This window comes from Sphaerodactylus townsendi, linkage group LG02 (genome assembly GCF_021028975.2).
Source record: "Sphaerodactylus townsendi isolate TG3544 linkage group LG02, MPM_Stown_v2.3, whole genome shotgun sequence".
NCBI lineage: Eukaryota > Metazoa > Chordata > Lepidosauria > Squamata > Sphaerodactylidae > Sphaerodactylus > Sphaerodactylus townsendi.
The window spans coordinates 120,581,517-120,603,950 of NC_059426.1; the positions used below are offsets into that span (position 1 = coordinate 120,581,517).

At 43.5% G+C, this 22,434-nt stretch overlaps 1 protein-coding gene across 3 annotated transcripts in view; it reads right to left on the reverse strand.

Moving 5' to 3' along the window:
- LOC125426018 (deubiquitinase DESI2-like) overlaps positions 1 to 18,946 on the reverse strand; it is a 64,960-nt gene extending 46,014 nt beyond the window's left edge. Inside the window, exons 1-2 of one of the 3 annotated variants that reach the window (XM_048484045.1) lie at positions 18,865 to 18,946; positions 17,247 to 18,630 (exon numbers count right to left, since the gene is read on the reverse strand). In XM_048484045.1, coding sequence (XP_048340002.1) covers positions 17,247 to 17,285 — 39 coding nt within the window. In that variant the 5' untranslated portion in view covers positions 17,286 to 18,630; positions 18,865 to 18,946. The other 2 variants (XM_048484042.1, XM_048484044.1) reach the window with 2 other exon arrangements.
- Positions 18,947 to 22,434: the final 3,488 nt, after the last annotated feature.

Genomic DNA, 22,434 nt, shown 5'->3' on the forward strand with positions numbered 1-22,434 from the left:
GAGAGTGGTGTTGGAGCAGCTTCAGGGCTTTCTGGAGGACTCATCGGCTTTCGATTCCTTCCAGTCCAGCTTCTGTGCTGAGCATGGGACAGAGACTGCTCTCGTTGCCATCACAGATATGCTCCGTATGCAGCTCGACTGAGGCGGATTGGCGCTGCTGGTATTATTAGATCTTACTGCAGTGTTTGATGTGGTCAATCACGATCTTTTGACCCACCGCCTGGCCGCTTCCGGGGTGCAGGGCACTGTCCTTCAATGGATTGCCTCATTTCTCCGGGACTGGAGTCAGTAAGTGTGGTGAGGTGACCAAGCCTCCTGGAGGTGCCCGCTTCATTGCGGTGTGCCTCAGGGGGCGCTGTTGTCCCCGCTGTTATTTAACATCTATATGCGACCCCTTGTTCAGCTGGTACGGAGCTTTGGGCTGGTGTGCCATCAATATGCTGATGACACTCAGCTCATTCTGTTGATGGAGAGGGGAGTGGCCGCCGCCCCGGCAGCTCTACAGCATTGTCTGGAGGCGGTTGCTGGTTGGTTGAAGCAAAGCAGGTTAAAACTGAATCCAGCAAAGACGGAGATCCTTTGGCTGGGCCGTGTGGGGGGTGGGGGATTTTCAGCCACCAGTGTGGGAGTCTCATTGGCACCGACCCCTTCCGTTCATAGCCTGGGGGTCCACCTGAATTCGTCTCTCTCAATGGAGACCCAGGTGGCCCATGTAACCCGGGTTGCGTTTTTCCATCTCCATCAGGCCCGGCAACTGGCCCCCTTCCTCTCCCAAGCGGATCTAGCCACTGTGATTCATGCAACAGTCACCTCCAGATTAGACTATTGCAACTCGCTCTACACGGGCCTTCCCTCGCATCTGATTCGGAAATTGAAACTGGTCCAGCATGCAGTGGCTCGCTTGCTCACAGGAGGTGCCATTAGAGATCACATCTTACCTGTGCTGCGCCACCTGCACTGGCTCCCAGTTGAGTTCCGAATCGTTTTCAAGGTATTGGTGTTAACCTTTAAGGCCTGCTGAAATCACTGGATTTGTCTTCAGGTAAACTTGCATGGGACTGGACTCTTAGGAATACAGGTAAGTGTGTATGGAGAAAAAGAGTACAAATATTAATAGTGCAATAGACCAAAACAAGACAGCAGCTCTAGAAAACCAGGATAGTATAGTGGCTAGAATGTTATACTGGGATTTAGATTTGGGTTCAAATCCTCACTGTGCCAGTCATTTTCTCCCTTCCCACACCCTGGTGTGCCTAAAATACCTCTCAAAGGTGACATGGGGATAAAATGTAAGAAAGAAAAACTAGGACTGCTTCCATGAATTCCTTGGAAAGGGTGGGATAAAAAAAAGTGCCAGAGAGACAGACAATAAATGGCCCTCAGTTGCCCTCGCTGGAAAGCTTTGTACAGCTTCCAATTTTTTTTTGTGCCTTGTATGCCAAGATTATGCTTTGCCCTTCCATTTGTATAGGTAGTTAGGCCTGCTTAAAGGAAAGAATAGGAAGTGAGCCAAAGGCTTATTTAGAAACCCGCGTTTCCATGAAATACATTTGAGAGGGGGAGGAAAGCATTTTCTCTGCAATCAGCTTGCACTTAAATCCAGCAGTTCTGCCCCAGGGAATCTGCTAATGAAAGGGTGGGGGGAGTTGCAGCTACATACTTTGTGTGCCATATGTGGCAAAGACCAGCAGAAACAAAGGCCAGGAACAGGTGCGTGGGCTAGTTCCTAGAATTGCTGATTTCATGTGACTGGAAAGGAACTGAACATTTTCAAGAGAGCTCTACCCAAGGGGAATTAAGGAAAAATACCAATACCAACAGGAAACAGGAACCCGGTGCTGTGTTTGGCTTTGGTTTAGGCAAAACCACATGGAAGTAGCCCAAGATGCCTATTGAATTGTCCTCATGCCTGAGCCTCAGAGTAGTTACAGAAGTTTAGTAGCACCTTGTCATTTCTCAAGGAGCAGAAAAACTTTCATGAACAGCAAGATATTATCGGCTGGCTCACCAAATTAGCAATTATACAAAATGAGCAGGGCAGGAGGGAATCTATTCTCACTGACTCAGATATTATAGCTAGCCATGTTGGTCTGCAGAAAAATCCCCAACAATGAATATAATGCTAAGGGAAGGGGGGTAAAGCAGATAACAGAAGGCAAAGAGACTTGTCTAAGTCTTTGGCCATTTATGTACATGTGGTCTGCCCTGCAGTGAGTGTATAGTCCCTTTGGGTCAGAATTTTAGTTGAGCACATATTTCTCCCTTTCCCAAACTCACTGCACTGCAGATCAGAAAAGCCTCATGGTTTGCAAAAGGGGGTAAAGTGATACTTTCCCCCTGCCTGTGCAGGGAAAGCAAAGCAGGCCAGTATGCATTGGGCTTCATCCAGGTTTTCTGCCCCTTCCCCCTCCCCCTTTCCCCTTCCCCCACCCATGCAGGAGCAGTTCCTGCCACACTTCCCCTGTGATTTCCTGCAGATCAATGAGACTTTTTAATTTTTTTGATAATTTCAGTCTATCACAGGAGTTATAGATCATTAAAACAATTAAAAAGGTGGGGAGAAAAAGGTGGCAAACAATCTCCTGACCTGGAAGTAGGGGGCAGGCAAAATGGTTGTTGGGCTCAGAGGAATCAGCAGGGCAATTCCTCGCATATAAACTGAGAAACATGGGGAGACCTCACTGAGGAACAAACAGCGTAGGACTAAGAATTGTAATCATAAAGGGCCCAACTCTCCCCAAGAGGTTATCTCTTACCACTGAAATGTCTCCCCCTGTGGCAAGGAATGCCTCCCCAGCTAGCGTTTTTAGCTATCTTTGTTTGTTTGTTGTTACAGATATAGAGAATGGACAGGATCTCATCCTGGGATTCTTGGGGTAGAGATAAGTGACTTTATTCCTTGTATCGCCAGCAGAGCCTGGGCATGACAGCGTCACCACTGCAGCAGGCCAGGGTCTTTAGTATAACATTCAAGGCAATGGGGAGCCCATAGGAGTTCCTCTGGCTTTTAAGACTGCTGACTCAAGTTTTGGTTCCCAGTGACATAAGCTGGCTTGACGGCTTAATAAAGGGATTCATAAATCATATTTTAAAAATGCAATTTTTATTGTACAAAACTAAGTCTATACACCCTTCACCGGAAATATTGTTTGTAACTAATGAAGAGGCTGCCATTTCAAGAACACCTTGCTAATGAAAGAAGAGAATATAATTTTATTATTAGTTTACATTGTGAGCCTATTCCACCAGTGTGCAGTGCCTTGTCTTACATGATCTAAGATCCATGTGTATAGATAACATGAATCCTTCTTTTCTCTTCTGGGAAAAGATCAGTCTGTTGCACTGTTTAGGGAGGAAAGCAAGAAAAGAAACAGGATGATCAATTGGAAGGCTTGCCATGTAGTGAAAGGGCTGCTGCAAAATACCCCTGACATTTATAACTTTGACAGGCTTTAGATAATATGGGGAAAGGAAAGACTGGGCCTCAATGCTGGTGTGTCTGTGCAAAGGGAATGGGCGGATTAATTCAAATAATGGGAAAATCCAATTCATAGCAGGAAGAAGGATTTGGATTTCTTTGCACTGGACAGGAATGAATGCAAGCAAATTGTTTATGAATGCATTCGAAAACTGAGCCTTGAATCATGCTGCAAGAGAAACATAAGAACAGCCATACTGACGGGCATGGATAGACTAGCACAGCTACAGCAATCAGTGCAACAAAGGACAAGGCAGAGTTCACCGTGCATGTATAGATTTCTCCATTGCCTGTTGTTTATCTGCCTCGTTGGTGCAAAGAGCCCCGATTCCCACTTTTCTACCTTCAGAGCACCAGAACATGTACTTTTTACTGGAAAGACTGAAACAAATATCAATGCCCATTCATCTTCCTCAGACTAAGATCTTCTGTTTTTTTCCAGACACACAGAGAAGCTCAAAATGCAGGAAGCTGCAGAGATCATATCAGACTGGTATCTGGAATACCACTAACAAAGTGCTTCAGGATCTAATTACCTGACTGTAAGTAAGAGACAAAAGAAAGGTGACACAGTGGGGCTGTAGGCTGCATTGTCATCAATGCACTACTAGACAGCGCGATCCTATGCAGATTCTACAGGATAGCATTGTAAGTAGCCTAAACATATGGCCTTGTTGGAAGTCCATTTTCATTAAATTTTCCTGAATTTCCTTTACAGCGTGGTGTCCATGGGCGCCATGACACCCACTAACACTTTCCTAGGTGCCCACCAAGAGTTTTTTAGAAAGGGAGTGAAACCAGGTGAAGCTCTTGCCCAGCAGCGTTTCTGACTTAGCACTGAACATCTGATTGACTATGTTTTTGTGCCAGCCACCACCACTATGTTAATTTTATTCTCCCGCATCCCTCTCCCCGATGTATTTTTAATTACCCCTCTTCTCCCCTGGACTAGAGCTTCCTCTGTGTATGTGGCTCCACCTCTTGCAGCAGTTACATTGTGCTTGGTTCTGCCTCCATTTTGGCATTGCGCCCACCTCCCTGTGTCAGAGTTTCAACAGTGACCACAGGCTGACAAAGATTGGTGACCCCTGCTTTAGAGCACAAGCTATCAGGCAGGGCACTTCATATTTTCTAATAGTGAAATGTCTAATTGTAGGTGCTATATCATCAACAATAAAATTAAAATATATTTCATTTGTCCAGCCAATAGGCAGTTACAAACATTTCAAATGTGAGCGTTATGTGGAGCATTTATTAAGAGATCAGAAATCCCCTCTGTTAAAACAGCTGATATTTGCATGAAGACAGGAGGCAGGCTTTTTTTGTGGTGGCACCCTCTCTGCCGAAGCCGACAGAACATGTGTCTAGTTCACCCACTTGAGGAAAGCCAATAAAACAAGTGTGTGTTGTTTTTTACAATCCCCATTGGTGTGTTTAAATAAAAGAGGGAATTGAAACTGGAAACCGTGTCCAATTGTACATGAATGTACATGCTGTCCTAGCCTTGAAAATTCCTACCTATCTGAAGAGACATGGCACCAGCGTGAGGTGAGATAATAAGCAATACAAACATGACCTAACATGTGCATTTAAGGCCAATTACCATTAGTTTAAACTGATTTAAATTGATGGTGCATTTAAAATTCATTTCATGCTTGTGGCAGTGCATATACAGAAAGGCTCCATTGCTTAGAAGAGGGCAAACTATCATAGAGCTGCACGGATCTACCCAAAGGATCCTTTTTGTTCTTGCATTCTTTATGTTCTTACATATAAATTGGTCTGGTTGCCACCCAAGCATGCAAGTAATTCATGAACATATAGTCTATGACAGCTGGCCTGGGGCCATTTATGCAAAAGAGCCACTGAACACAACTGCACAAATAACTGTAGTAGCTCACTCTTTTAAGCAGCTGTGATATTTCTACAGCACAAGACGCTGGTGATTGGTTGCCAAGCAATGTTGCTAAGCATGGTCTCGCCGTCACTGCTAGAGGAGCCACTGAAGAGTATTACACAGCCACCTACGCCATCCCGCTTACTCAAGTCAGGCAGAATCCTGGAATTTATATGCTATGTTTTTACATAAGTGCCCTCTCACCCCCAGAAACACATTATTAGCCACCAGTATCATCTTCACTGAGAATTTCTCATCTTTCTGTATTTATTAATCAGTTTTTAAGGAAAAAGTAGTGTCAAGATATTTTGTCAACATCCAGTAGTAACTTATCAATGAACTATGGCAAGGGACAATCAGGGCTTCCAAAACATTGGACATTGCCCTTGTTCACCAGCCAAAGTGACTGAAGGTGCACTCTGGCTATTGCAGCATTAGTTGCTGGCACCCAGCATAACTTCATCTTAATCTCCAAGTGGCAACCAGTGCAGAACCTGACAGCTGCCTTGGCTAACAGAGGTCCATAACAAGTAAATGTAATTACTAATTAACAGATGACAGTACAGTCAAGACTACCAAGACATGAAAGGAACCCATGATGATGCAACTTCTCAAGAAAAGGAATTCTCAGGTTCAAGAGAGGGCCAATCAGAGGCTCAACCAAAGTTCCCCCAAATAATTTTGCAAGCTCATATTCAACAGCCTAATCAATGCTAACAGGATCCTGTTAGTTGTGAAGCCTACTACATGCCCTCTGGACCCATGCCAGTCCTGGATGGTGAAGTCTGCTAGTGGATATGTGGTGCAGACTCCTTTGGGAAATATTATCAATCTGTCCCTGAGTTCAGGGACCTTCCCTCCAGGACTGAAAGAGGCAGTGGAACTGCCGTTCTTTAAAAAGCCATCATTGGATCCATTAGATCCATCCGATTAGTGCCCAGTGTCTCATCTTCCATACCTGGGAGGAGAGGTAGTTGAGATAGCAATTGCAGAGCAGCTTCAGACTTTCCTGGAGGATGCATCAATCTTGGACCCATTTCAGTCCAACTTCTGCCTTGGCCACAGGATGGAGACGGATTTGGTCACTCTCAAAGACAACCTCTGGTGGCAACTAGACCAAAGTGGACTGGTGCTCCAGAGGCAATTAGACCAAGGTAAATCCACTCAGGAGTGGGAGAAACTTCTAAGAGCTACAAAATGTGGCATTCCTTGTGGGCAATGGCTGATTACCACCTCTTCCAAAAAAGGTGGTGTTTTTGGAACACAACAACTCTGCTCAGACCAAGAAGCAAATGAAACACATCTTTGACCTGATGGAATATAAAAATCACTTCATACCACTCTTCACACTACATGCCAGTCCCCTCTCCAACTGCCTCAATTTGCTCTGGTGGACCCATGGGGGAGCAAAGTATTTCAGCTCTTGAAAGCGCCCTCAACTCTGGAACAAATCTAATGAAACTGAGGCTTTGACGAACTATTTATGCTGTATGTTGATGCCTCTAATACAAGGGTGGAAAAAAAGCTTTCATCGTCCTGTACAGGGGAGGGGGCCCTGAGGCACAAAGTTGGAAGCTGCAGTACTGCAGACAAAACTCTGTTCATGGCCCACATTTGATCCTAACAGAAGCAATTTTAACTAGTTGGCTCAAGGCTGACTCAGCTTTTCGTCTTTCCAAGGTAAATTAAATAAGTACCCTGCTTGCTGGAGGTAAATTGTACGTGGCTGTTGAAGGCCATGGCAAACCATCCCATAAAACTTAGTCTGCCTAGTAAATATTATATGATATCATCACCCCATGATTCAGTAATGACTTGGTGCTTGCATAGGGGACTGCCTTTACCATAACACCCTGTTTGTCCCATCAGCTGGTAATAACTGCCCCTAGAGACCCACTACTCACTGGGGGTGGGGGGTGGGGGGCGGGAAGGAAGCCCTGGTAGTCAGCAGAGAGATGGGAGTACTCCTATGTTATTTCACAAATCATCTTTTTACTGTAATGACTGACCATGTGGGCTGAGAATGGCCCTGAAAAAAATCTTGGGGCTAAGCAGAAACGCCACCACCTGAAAATCCTGCATATGGTCCCCTCTAAACACCTGCCATCTGAACTACCCCTCCAAGAGGTCACCCCAGCCCCATTCTCTGTGACTAGTTGGAACTCAGCACCAGCTCTACACGTCCCACTTTGATTAGATATGCTGTCTGCCTTTCATTAGGGGCCAGTGAACAGCTGGGCCTGGTCAGTCTAGGAAGCTAGTGATCATGGACCTTGGCTACCAGCAGAGCAGAATAAAGGAGGCAAAAATGGGACTTTTTTCGCATTTTTATCCTGCCCAATTTCCCACAGGGCTCAGCACAGAGTACAACCAAAAAATTAATGCAGCAAACAATAAAACATGAAACAGTTAATTAAATATTCCAGCTAATTCCCAAATCACAGATCCCACAACTACAAAAACTAAAATACAATGAACCAACATAGAGTCTGCTCCACCCACAGCCTAGCCCTCCCCAAATAGTCCCCAAATGGGCAGTGCCCTTGGGCTGCCACCCTTCGGCCACTGCCCAAGGCCGCTGACTTGGGCCGCTGGTGGAACTCTTGCTGTAGCTGCCAGACTCCACCTCCTACAGATGTTTCCAGTGGGGTGGGTGGGGAAGGAGTCTCACGCCTTCCCATGGGCAACAGGTGGCAGCTCACCAGGTTGACTTCTGCTTGGCTGGCAGGCAGGCAAACCAACAGGGAGGCTCTGTCCCAGGCAGGGCTGAACAAGCTGGCTCTTGCCCTGGGCAGCACACAGAGTGGGGCAGTGGTAGATTATATAAAGAAAAAAATATGTATATAATGTAGGGGGGGAGGGTAAATGTGTACTTTTGCCCCCCTTCAATAAGTGCAGATCCAGTTCTGACTGCTAGAGGTAAACAGAGGCAGGCTGCATGGCTGGACTAAGCAAGAGGCACATTGCCAAGGTCAGGCAATGAACAGCTTCTAAGTATATTAACCTGATCAGGTTATCTGGTGTGGCAGCGTGTCAGTTTTCTAAATAAAAAGTAATGTAAACTAAATACTGTTCTATACATTTGGATTTTACTAATCCTCTATTCCTTAGAATTCCTTCTTTTTTTGTTTTAAACCTCAACTTATTCTCATCCGTAAACAAATTATTTTCTGAGTTTGTTGACACTTTGTGCTTAGTACCCTTCGGAATTTCTTTCAATTTTCTTTTTGCTCCAACAGCCATCTGTTAACGATTTCTTTTTTTTAATCCCCTGAGAGTTTTAGATTAAGGTTTATTTGTAGGAGACACAAGACATCAATTGGGTAATTAACCCCTTCAGTACTCTTTCAGTTGGGTTTTCAACAGACTGTTTCACAGGTTTCTAATCTGAACAAAAACCTGTTCTTCCATACTGTGGCCATTTAAGTGAGGGCAATGATAGTTTAAAATCTCATTCAGGGTGAGGGGTTTCTTTTGATTTAGGGTAAATTAAGCTTTTGGAAGTTGGGAGCCCTTATTATATGCTGCAGAAAATAAATCTTGTGCATGTAGTTCTCTATAGCTATTAACATTTCATTAAATGCAGGCCGTTTTCCCCTACTACATGTCCAGCAGGGTGAAGATAAATGGCTGCAATCACTGAATACACAAGGCATCAAGGCTTCATGAAGTGGTTATTTCAAATCTGTGCGGAGCGCTTAATTGAAGTTTTGTCCTCAGGCTAAGCTTTCCTGTGGCTAAAGTGATCCCAAGTGCCACATGAGGGTTATGTTCTTTGTCAGACATGACAGAACTTTAAATTCATGTTAATTGTTATCCCAGATGTCACTTGCCTACCAACTGTCACCATTCTACTAAAAAAAACCCTTTTGTATCAATTATTCCTTGACTCAACCTCCATCCTTTGGCAATTGATGTATTGCCCATATGAGGCAGCTATATTCAAAACTCTGTTGCAACTCTGGACATCATGTAACTTGAGAGATGCTACTTTTGTTAACATCCAGCAATCTCTACTTTCTTTTTCTCAGTGGTTCTAGCTCTCAAGTTTGTGAAGAACAGACTATGTGTTCCAATAATAGTGTGACTGTGATTTTTTTATCAGTCTCAAAGGGAAATGCATTTTTAGCAATGAGGCAGCTATTTTTTCCATTCACTTTGGATATTGTTATTCTCATGCTTGCCAAATTTCAGGCAGTTAGGAGAAAGTATTCCAAACTATAGGCAATCAAATCTAAATACATTCCCAACTGTAATATCATTGGTTTCCATCCCACTGGAATGGAATTCTCAGAGTCTGTATTCAACTCCTAAGATATTCTTCCTTCCCAATTTCATGCAAATAGGGAAAAGGTTATCAGTTGCACAGTCACAATTTTTGCTCATAGATCAGCTAGCATCACCCTCAGAAGACAAATAGCTTTACAGAGTGAGCATTGAAGCTGATCTGGCAAGTGAAGATAAACAGCAAGCACAGAGTTTACATGGTGGACTCCATAGAAATGGCAGAACCTGCAAAGGGAAGCATTTTGCATTCTCCCCAAAACTGCAGATTTAGGAGCCAAGAGTGCCCGCAAGACTGTCATTGTGAACTGCACTCTGTCTTTCCAGGCCTGGGATCTTGATCTTGGACACACCCAAGTCCAAATAATAAATAAAAATAAATAAAAATTATACTGTGAGGTTTTAATGACAAACAGACAATTGGCCGATAGCAGTTGATGGAAATCACCACTGTAACTGTGCAATTCTATGCAGAGTTAACCCATTCTAAGTCCACTGATTTCAATGAGCTTAGATTTGTGCAAGTTTGCATTGGATTGCAATGAAACACACACAGAGAGGGAGGGCACACAAGAATTTAGTATTTTGATGCCCTGCAAATAATTACGGTAACACACAAAGAAGAAACCTTAACACTCCTACAGATAGAATGTAGAATTAACAGATAAACTTCTACTAGGATTCACACTAAAGGGAAAGGAACTTGGGGAAGACCTCACACTATCCAAACAGCAATATTCTCTCATGCACTCGCACAAATAATAAACCAATCACACTGTCTTCCACACAAATCTATCAAATTGCAGATATGCAATTTGCAAAGCAACTGAGTGTATGAATGCACACTTCAGTGAGAACAGTAATAGCCTGGGCAGAATAAGGAGAGCTGCTGCCTATTGAATCAGGAAAGTCTTCTTCAAGTTAGTAATGACCGATGGAGACAATATTGAAAGAAGACCCATCAGAGGAAATATTTTGTTGCAAAATCTGTTTTACTCTGCTGATTGGAAAGGTTCCTTGTTAGTATCAGTTTCTTTTTTCCTTCCTCTGAGTGTGACCTCAGCCTTGAATTCTCTGAACCAGACATCATAGGAAAATCATAATGCTTCATTACTAGTATTAATTAAAGTAATCGGTTTCCCTATTTGTTTTTGTCACAATAACTATATGAACTGGGGGTTTTTTTGTTTTATTTTTTATGTCGATAGCTCTTAATATAGGTTTTAGTAATTAGTCTCTTTTATTTCTGCTTCCTTGTTTTTTACTATAGTTTTCATAGGTAATATGTATTATTTTCTATTGATGTATTGTTTTAAATTGATATTGTGAGTAGGCTTCGGTGTTGCCTGTGAAGCATGAAAGATACAAATGTTTAAAATAAATTTGAAAATAAATAAATGAACACATTCCCAGAACTCATTTGATCTTGGATTCATCAAACCAGGAATTGCACTGATTCTTTTTTTAAAAACCCTATTAAACTCAATGGGCTTTGAGTATGTAGGGGGTTATTATCCTTCAGTCTCACTGCAAAGTAAGCGCACCTACATTTCAGGCTTGCTCTTTAAAGTGATTAGTAAAGGAGGGTTAACCAAACTACTTTCAGAGGCTGTTAATTGAGTTCTGTTTCATACCTTACCAAAACACTGAACTCACATGGCACATTCCAACCAAGGTTAAAAATACGTGGAAATTCAGAGGAAGAGATTTCCATTGATGCTGAGCTGTGCCATGGAGAGAAACACATATTACCATGACAGGCCTCTGAAGATGCTAGCCATAGATGCAGATGAAATGCTAGGAACAAAAGTTATCAGACCACATCCAGACAGCCAAGAAAACCCGCAACAGCTAGCTGATGTTTAACTCTCACACTGAAGTCAGTGGGAGCTCAAAGTGCTTGACTGTGACTGGATCATGCCTAAGTATTTATAATTTAGGGTTGGCAGAAGAAATTCTGATTCTTCATACATCACAGGAAATATTCTTAATTAGATAAGCCATTGATCTAGTAGAACAGAGACTATTCTAGCCAGGAGGAACCATTAATATTTGGCAAAGATGTTTCAAAGAGAGATCATTTCAAACAGAAGAGATATAATGGACCTCAGATGAGTGTTTTCCGCTCAGAAACAGGCAAGTGAAAGTTCCCTGTTGCTGCTAAAGCTGCTGATACAAAGCAGTAGCCACAGGACTTCCAGTTATGCTGCATTTTCCATGCCCCCATCTCCCATGGCAGCCCCAGCCCCAGGGCCAGGACCATGCTTTTGAGTATTTTAAAATTAGCAATTAACATGCAATTACAAGATTATAAAATTATCACAATCTGTATATCAGTTTCTCTGAAGTGTCAGATTTCATTTTTTCCCAGTTAACTGTCTAGCCCCTTTTGTTATGGGGATTAATGGCAAGGTAGTGCGGCTTTTTGGAAGCTGGAAATTCAGAGAACTTGACAGACAGATTGTGCTAAAACTATAACATTATAACCAGTGGTTGGATCCAAAAAATTTAGTAACAGGTTCCCATGGTGGTGGGATTCAAACTGTGACGTAGTACCAGTGGGGCTGGGTGGGGCATGACGCGGTGTGGCCAGGCATTCCGGGGAAGGGGCATTCCTGGGCAGGGCTGTGGCAAGGACGGCGCGGCAGCTGCGCCCACGATCCTTCCAGGCAGGAAGCTTGAATGCACCTGCATGGCGCAGGCTGCCTACACTGCAGAGTGCACCTGCCTTGCCTTAACCCCCTCTCGGCACACACAAATAATTAGTAACCTACTCTCGGGAACCTGTGAGAACCTGCTGGATCCCACCTCTGATTATAACAACATGACAGTTGCTGATTTTTTAAAAGCCCACTGGGGCTGGGATGGCTACTACAAGGGACTGGGACAGGCAAAATAGGGTTGATGTGAGTGGGAATGAAAAGATCCAGACCTTCCCATTCAACGGGATGCCCCCAAGCTTTACTGGTATCTCATTCAAAACATCACAGTGAAACAGATTTGGGAAAGACAAGAAAACTCTGAGAAATCCATAGAAACACCACAATGCTATGGAGAAGTTAGAAAATATCCTCTTCCCAATAGCATCCAAACTGGGGCAAACAACTCATGTGTTTGTGATCAGAGCTGTTAACTGGATTCTAGTCTATATCCTTTGCCAAAGCAAATTATTTTTCTCCAGGGTACAGGAAGCCATACTGGTTCACTTAAAACCAAAAGCTCTGTTCGCCTTTGGGTAGGAACAACTGAAATACTACAACAGTGGGCAAGGCTTTTGAGTCCTCTAGAACTCTTCATCAGGCCAGATGTTCCAGAAAGGGAAGGAAGATGCTTCTTGTTTGCATCCTTCACAGACTGCCAGGCAGATCTGAAAATATAAGGTGGGGGAGGATGGAGCTGGTATCAGATTGCGCTTTTGGTTTTCTGGAAAGAAAAGGGAAAGTGGCAGACAGATCAGGCCTTGAAACTTCGTCTCTCCCACACTTTTTTGGTTTTCACATCCAACCCAATAAAGCACTTCAGAAAAGCTTGCACACTATTTTGTGTTGTTTCAATTGGTCTTCATTAAAGGACTTGCATGGGTGTTTTTCCTCCTCTCTGAACTAAGGTGGATTCTGCATAGGGCAAATATAATGGGTGTAGAGCACAATACACACCTGGGCGGGGGGGGAGCGCTTCTCACAGATCCCGTCCCCAAAATGAGTTTGCCCCATTTCATGTCCCTCAACCCAGGATTTTCAGAAATTGCTAAACCACTGTAAAGTCTATTCTGTCCACCATCAGGGAGAATCCACCCACCTGCCATTCCGTGCAGGTTGCCCAGCATGTTGTGGGCAGATTCTCTGAGGGAACAAAGCTCCCAAGCACATTTTCTCCCCATGGCAGCAAGAGTATGACCGACCTACAGCAACACATTCATTATTGCCCCGCCATTGCAGGAAGATCCCTTTTACTCTTCGGTGCAACCGATCGGATTGTGGAATGATCGGCATGGCTGCAGGGGTTCATTTCTGTATTCCTGTGCAGCTATGCATTTGTTACAGAATTTTTTTTAAAAGAGAGAAGCTGTGTCTCCCTGCAAAGGCACGAAAGCAACTTGGATAGTTTCCATGGGCTCCAATCTCAGCCTGCACAACATGCATGTGAACAGGAAAAAAAAGAAAATGGGTTCCTTTATAACGACTGCAACCCATTATATATTTGCTGTGCGGAATCCCCCTAACTAAATCAGAATGCAGCTTCTTCTCTGCCCATAACATACATGACAAACCATAATAATATAGTGGAATTAGAGACAGGAGTCTTTTAGCAGACACCATTCAGGAAATCTGTGGGAATCTGAATCCACTCCAAAATTATGGCTGCTTTAGTGGGGAAAGGGCGATGAGATAGAATGAATTTTACATTTCAAGTGGTTAAGCTGGGAGAGAGTAGGGTCGGAACAGGGCCTTTAGAAGTTGTGTGTACCAAAATGGGTGTGCCCAGTCATCATGTGACTTGGTTCAGTTCCCAGGAGCCAGGAGCTCCACCAGAAGCCCCCATTTTGCAGGCAGAAAATTCTCTTGTATGTACTCTGCTGCCAGTTTCATAGATAAAAAGTCAAGACCCAACAGGCCACGGCAAACGTATTACTTTCATCTTCAGAAGAAATCCTTTCAGTTCAATTTCCAGACGTGTGGATTATGGGGGTGTTTAGCCTGCTACTTCATCTACAACAGTCTGGAGGGAAATAATAAAAATCAGGCTTCAGCATCTAGTGCTGCCAATCTTTTACTGATGGAACAAATAGATTTCAAAAATGAAGGAACACATGCTAGTGTGGAAATTAATAGTTGAGAAGCATGATTCTATAGCAACTGACTCTTCTGTGAGACCAGATTCAGAACTGGGAAAATCTCAGTAAGAGGAGGCAGTATTCACAGCAAGGATCAAAGGCCACCTTTGAGTATTTAAAAATAAGTTGCAAAAAAGAAGCATATCTGAAGAGTGTTGGCTGCAGGTACTTTTTAAATATGTCATTAACAGCCATAAACAAGATTTTCCTGAGGAAAATGCTTCTGTGGCCTGAAGGTTTTTTTAAAAAAAAATTAGAGTGGGAGGTGTTTGCTTGAATGATTGATTCTTCTGTGTTTTAAGAAACAAACCACACTTGGAATTTGTAGTTTAGCACTGGTTGACCCAGACATATGTGAGAGAAGGGAAGGGAAAATTTAACAATCACAAGGCCACAAAGGGAGCTAGAAGTCAACACAGAGTGTAGACTGGTAGAAGGCCCCCAGTGAAATATCTTTACCCCAGAATTATAGTTAAATGTTTCTCAAGTTTGCATTTCTACCCAAAAAAGTAAGAATTAAATAAGGCATGTTTTTTCAAAACTATTTCCCATATCTGAAACATGTTTACAAAATGAAAGTATTATACAGTTGTTTAGGTAAACAGTTTTCTAAAGGTTTCAGCAGTTTAAAATCCTCTCACAGTTAAAGAAAAAAACTCTCTGTCAATTTATGCAGAACCTCTAAAAGGCATGTTTGAAAGATAAGCAATAAACAAAATCTTGCAGCTTGCTTTATGGGCATCACTAAATCAACAGACACATTAGAAGCCACACAGCTTTGAATTGTTCCTTTTTCAATATCAGAGTTTATATCTGACAACTGAAAAGGGTCCAAAAGTGTTACCTTTTTGTAATCAACCTAGAGGCAGGATTTTTTTCCAGTACAGTCATATTATACTTTTTAATTAAAGGGATATTTTTGATATCTTTTCCTCAATCAAAATTCGAGAGGAAGGACTTTTCACAGGTAAGGCCACCAGCTTCTGAATCCCCTGTTATTAACTAACCTTTCTTAGACACAGCAAAGTTACCTGGTCTAACTGCCAGATCCTTCGTTTTCTGGGAAAGTGTGAGGTTAAGATATTTCTTTGCAGTTCAGTGCTATCTATCCCCCCTTAGTTGGACTTTATGACTTCTTTGCATGAGGCAATCTCAGTTGATAGCAATAGTTTAGATTTATTTATTTATTTATTTATTTATTTATTTATTTATTTATTTATTTATTTATTTATTTATCGTCAAATTTATATACTGCCCTTCCCCAAGGGGCTCTGGGCGGTCAACAACAAAGTAAGCAGACAAATAGAGCACAAATAGAATAAAATTATAAATAAATAATGGGCTCCATGAGTCCTAAAATCACTAAAACCCCAATAAATACAACATTACATGCAACTTCCCTGTGTCCGACATTAAAATTTCAATTAAAAACCCTCCCCAGAGAGGGGGGAAGAATGGTGGGTTGCATAGATGATAAAAGTCCCAAGATGTAGGCTGGACAACCAAGAGGGGGGCGCACCAATCAGCGGCCGGATCCCCCAGAAGCCCGGCGGAACAACTCGGTCTTACAGGCCCTGCGGAACTCACCAAGATCCTGCAGGGCCTGAACAGATGGAGGAAGAGTGTTCCACCAGGCAGGGGCCAGGGCTGTAAAGGCCCTGGCCCGGGGGGAGGCCAGCCGCATCATCGAGGGGCCAGGGACCACCAGCAAATTGGCCTCTGCATTCGGCAGAGGCCGTGTAGGGACACACAGAAAGCAATTGTATGGTGTGCTTATCATTACTCTTGCTGAAATTCCTCACAAAAGTTTCCATCACAAGTCCTTTGACATGCTGGAGCTCTGCAACTGATGTCGTTTCTGATTCAGTGTCTGATTTATGACATCAAAGGTATTTTTAGAGGTGGAATTGGTGGAATTTATTAAAAAGTCTGCTGGGTCTAATTTGACAATATAATTAGTCAAAAGTTTGGTGCTTGACTCATCTTTTGATTCTTGGATTATAAAGGATGTGTGATGATCAGGCCCCAATTATACTTTTATCCTAAGCCAATTCTTATGATGGGAGAAAAGATACTAGATGTTCATTGAAACATTAAAGATGTGCTTTTCACTGATGGGGGAAAAAAACAGCCTTACCTCTAATGACACAGTAGCAGAGCAGTTCCTCTAGTGAAAATATTCATCTTAAAACATTTCTACCTTCTATTGAACATTTCTTCCAACTTCACCCATATACACCTGAGTCCTGAATATGGTTACAGTCCTACATACTTTCTTGGGAATAAGTGATATATGACTTTGGTGGACTTTAAATGAGCTGCATAAGGCTCTCCCAGGTGTGACAGAACACATTATCACCCCTGTTCCTCTCCAGTCTAGCACATTTAATCACCCTGAAATCAAGGGCATCCAGTTCTGAAAATAAGCCAAACTATTGCACCTCTACAGTCTCCCTCTGCCCCCTCATTAAGCTTTTGTCAATTAAAGAATAAAAACATTTCTCAGAAATTTCCTGGACCCCCTGCTGTGTTTTTACCTTTTGACTGGCAGGGCTGCAAAAAACAAAAACAAAAACAAATGAAAAGCAAATGTCAGCAGCCTCTCGGTCACAAATGGCTGTGGTAATTCAGCCCGGCCAGTGCTGTGTGTGCAGATAGGCTTATCATGACAAAATTGCTTGTCCAATCACATTCTGGAATTGTCTCCCTCACCTCCCACCCTGAACGGAGGCATCAGATTGTTTCTTACTCACCATGTCATAAACATTCAGAATCACCGGTTCATTTGCCATTGTGGACTGCGGGGAAGGCTGGAATTAAGCCCTTAAATCCTTGCCAGATGTAGCAGTGCTGGGGCTTGCTTGCTTGCTTTCAGCCCCACAGGAAAAGGAATGTCTTGTGTTACAATCACCTCAGAAGAGTCCGATGTGATGGGGATTTCTGGGGAGGGCTTCCCCTTCCCTTTGGTGCCAAAGTTGCTTAGGGAGGTGCTCTTCCCCCCCCCCCAACCCCACCACCACACAACAAAACAGTCAGTCTTTCAAATAGTGTAGCTCATGGATGTGGCAGTGTTTGTACAGCATTTTTAAGCCAGTTCCTATCCTGTCTCCTAACTGCAAATCCCAATTGACACAATAGCCAGGCTCCTTTGCTTAGACAGAAACCTGTGTTTAAATTTCCAAAATGGGGCAACATAGAAGGGAGATGAGAGGATTAAATGGGGGGGGGAGAGATAAGTGGGATCCAGAGCAGTCTTTTAGCCAAATTATATTTAAACTGAGCTTAAAAGGGGGGGGGGGTTGAGGAGCTCTAAAAAGTGGAAATCAACACCACGTCCCTAGACTATAGGAGAACCATATCCTAAATACACATTTTACACCAGACAAGTGCTCCTACTGGTATACACTCGAAACTCAGTTAAGCAGAAAAGCCAGGGCTTTCTAAAGCTTCTTTGGTTCCATCATTTTGTTGTTCCCCAAATCATGCTGTTGGATGAAGCCATCGGGGTCCTGAAGTTTCTCTCTCAAAGATCTGCAGCAAATAAGCCTGCCCTGAAGGATTATTTGAAACAGCAGGGAAACGTTAGGATTATAATCAGGTTCCCGGGAAGGGGAGGGAGCTACCTTCGGGGAAAGGCGAAGTGCACCCAACGGTGTCGTAGTTCAAGGGTTGGTGCGGTGGGTTGGGAGGAGAGGAGCTGTCCAGAGTGCTGAAGCCACTCGAGCGTCCATCCCGCGGAACTGCGCTCCCAGGACCGGTCGGGAAGAATTGCGCGCAAAGAGCTATCCAGGTACTGGACACAGAACAGCAGCAACGCGAAAAAATCTGAATGCAAAGTGCAAAGCTCTTTGTACTGGGGGGCAAAAACCCTTATTTTGTTGGGAGTTCGTCCCGGCAGAAACATCTCCCTCTGGCTGCAAAGAGCTGAAGAGGACCACTCCATCTTTTCCTGAGATGATACATCTCCGAAGAGAGACGTTTAAGCAACCAGGACCGAGCAAATGAGGATAGCAGTTATTACTTCTTGTAGGGGCTGATGCTCTGGACTTTCTCCTGTCCCGCTGTTAGTCAGGAATGTGAGGTCTGGCAGCACTGTACATTCTTGCTGGAGACTCGCAAATCCCATTCAGATTGGACCTGGAGGCCAGAGTAAAATGTGAAATCCATTGCAGTATATTTCTTCCTGTGTTTGCTCCTCCCCCCTCCCAAAAAACCATGCTGTGATATGAATTCAAGAGATAGCAGTCGAGGGAGGGGGAGGAGGGGGGTCTTTCTGTGACCGGTGAATTTCAAGGAGGGGAGAAAGCTGACCTTAGAGCTGGAAAAGCGCAGATCCCACTGGAGCAGCCAAAAAAAGGGAGCTGGGATTACCTCATCGAAGTTGGAGGCGTAGCTGAGGCTCTCTGCCAGCTTGCAGCCAACCACATCTGAATGAAAATTGCAGAGAGCCTGTTACATCAGCATAGCCCAGCATTCCCTGGTCTCTCTCTCACACACACACACACACACAGAGGCAACAGCTGAATGCTTTCCCAGCTGCATGCAGACCATTCAACAGAAGAGAAAACATTGCTTCCTCCCTTTCGGGGAATGACTGAACCCAGCATGCATATTGATCTGAAGAAGCACAAACTGTGTGTACCTTTCTGTGAAGGGTTAGTGCAATGGAGGATCATGTCTTCCAGGGAGAAAATGCTTCTCTGCTTATATGGAATTTAGTGATATGATTTTATACACCAGAAGTTTTAAACAAGAGAGAAACCAGAATATTTTTGAATTTAGAATGTGGGACTGATAGGAGCCTAAATGTTTGCCTCAACGTATATTCATTGACAGGGCATGCTAGTGTGTATGGATGTTTAGCATGTATCTGTTGGGTAACTCTGTAAAACTAATGATACAAGTGCAGTCTATTGCCTACTGAATGCCCTGGGGAAACCTTTACAATTTGCAACAGTGGAATACAGACCCAGTTGCTAACTTTTTGATTGACAGTAACATTCCCATCACTTCCTTCTGGACTGAATAATTTGCACTTGGGTAATATTTGCCTCCTATCTCTTTTCACAGCTATAGAAAAGATTGATTTGCTAAATATCATCTTTATCATGCTTTGCTAAATATCATGCTTTGCTAAATATCATGCTTTGCTAAATATCATCTAAATATCATCACCAATATCATGGTGATGGCATGAAAACTCAAGTGCAATCCAGGACTGAAAATGTCTGGCAGGTTTGGGCAATAAGGCTCCTGCAGCCAGCCATCCTGCCCTCTTGAGACTGCAGAGAAAGTGCCCAACAAATCCACTGCAGCCAACCTTGCACATGCAGACACTTTGCAGCTCTTTAGGACAAAACAGATAGCAAAAAACAATGCTGGGTGAAATTTGTAGGAATTGTAGGAGTTGGCAACCTCTGTATGTTGCGATTTCATTCACAAGCTGAAGAGGTCAGATGGAGAGACTGAACAGGGTGCCCAGCATTTGTTTCATCTTTCAGAGCAAATCCCTGAGCCCAGCATGGAGAGGAACTGGTAGAAGTATACCTTGAAGAACTCAGAACAGAAAGTCTCATCTTCAAGGCTGACCTCTGCCACGTGTTCATTGAATAGCCCTGAATAATGAAGAATGATCAATTCTATTCTCAACCCACAAAGTGGTGGAAATTGGGTCTGCCTGCTTAATACTACTGTTCTGAAAGAGAAAAATCTTAATTAAAAATTCAAAGAAAGGGCAAAATATAAATATTTAAATTTATATCAACAACAGAATAAAACATGTTGCAAATTTAATGGCACTATATTGATAAGTGCTATGCTGATAGCTCTCAACTGTTTCTCACAGTCAGGGAAATGTTAGTGTCATCTGGGACATTATTTGACCTCAGTGGTACTGCCAAATCTGACTAAGCCCAATATCATTATGATCCCTGTTTGGCTGAGGTCACACAGTCAGCAGGGAAAAGAACATTGTTTTGATAAATGGCATGAGAGCGCTAACTTGTCTTTGTGTGTACTCTGCTGCCAAGTTGCAGCTGACTTTTGGTGACCCCAGCAAGGGGCAAGTGATTAAGCAGTGGTGGTTTGCCATTGCCTTCCTCTGCAGAGTCTTTCACGGAGGTCTCCTTTCCAAGTACTGACCCTGCTTAGCTTCCGAGATCTGGTGAGATCAGCCTATACCATGTTGCCTTCCCGCCTAATTTGTCTTTACTGTGTTTTGTTTGCTTATCAGAACACACATACTGAAACTGAGAGTTATTAAGGAAAGTTACTCCAGTCCAAGTGCATTCATTTTAATAGGTTTAGATTGGAGTAAATCTGCGTGGGACTGAATTGTGTTATGCTGCGCAGTCTTAGAGCAATGGTAGAGCATCCATTTTGCATGTCGAAGCTCCCAGGTTTAATCCAAAGCATCTCCAGGTAAAAAGGATCAGGTAATGAGCCATGTGAAAGACCTCTGCCAGACCCTGGAAGGCTGCTGCCAGTTAGGCTCTGGCTAAACAATACGTACCTTGATGAAATAATACTCAGAATCAATTTGAGGCAACCTATGCGCTCTGAAAGTTCTCTTCTGTAAATAAGGGGACTGTGAAAAAAACTGCAAACTTATATGGCAAAACAAACAAACAAAATATAGCAGTTGTTCTTGTGTAGAACTAATCTCCAGTGAATATCACGATATTTAACTGACAATTTCAAAAATGAGGTGAGTAAAATTTCAAATGAAAGTGTTTTTTTCTATTGGACTTACACCCACCCCCTTCCATGGGCTTGAGGCAGGCAGTAAGGTATGAATTATTCTGTTTTCTATTCCTTATCCTTGATTGCCTAAAGACTGTCTAAATAAAAATGTTTTAGGCCGCTTCCGCACGGGCATTTAATGGCGGCCTGGAGACGGCAAAAACACTGTCTCCAGGCCGCCATTGGCACAGGGGGCGCAGCTGCATCGCAGCCGCGCCGCCCTCGCGCCGCCTGACCGCCACGAAGCCGGCATTTTCCCCAGAGCACTCGGAAGCGCTCTTGTTGGGGGAACGCCGCCTCGAAGCCGTTGCTGAGCGAACGGCAGCGGCTTCGAGACTCCTCCCCCACCTGGCACTTACCTTGTCCCCGGGCCTCCGGCGCGTTACCGAGGCCTGGGGACACGCCCCCCGAGGCCTGGGGACACACACCCCTGACCTGCGCCGGGGCACCGGCTGCTCGGCTCTTTCCAGGACCGTCCGTGCGGACGGTCCCAGCATCATCGGGTCGGCGTCAGAAACACCGACCCGGCCGCTTCCGCATTCGTGCGGAAACGGCCTTAGCTTTGGAAGGAAATGAATTTCAAAATGTGCCCCAATTTGGCACACAGATGACTTAAGATAGTATTCTTAGTTGACTTTAAAGTATTGCTTTTATTTAGTGATTTTGTGCAGCACTTTTCCAGCAACAGCAATGCTGTAAAGTCATAAAAACAACAGGGGTATAAAACCATCATAAAATGTCTATTGAATTAAAATTATCCTTGTCCTAGGCCAGAAGTGGACTATAAATGATGTGGGAAAAGAGAAATATTTTGGACTAGCATCTAAACCAAGGCAAGAGCCAGATGAGTCTCAAGACTCAGGGAATTTCAAAGGTGAGGGGACACCACTAAAGTAGTCCTGTTTCTAGTGGCCACCTGTCTCACCTCTGCAGGCTGTTGTACAGACAGGAGGCATATCTTTACTGGCAGCTTGACTAGAACACAGAGATGAACATCCCATCTCTTAGTTAGGTAAATAACATAAATATCCGGAGACTTCACTATAATTAAAGCCAACTGGTACATTCAAACCAAAGGCAAGTAAGGAAAAGTTTGCCTTAGTATTGTCAAGAATTCTTTGTCTATAGCTACTGATGATATACCATTAGTGGATGTTGTGACACACCCCTTTAAGTGAACAACAATAAAGTAGGCAATTA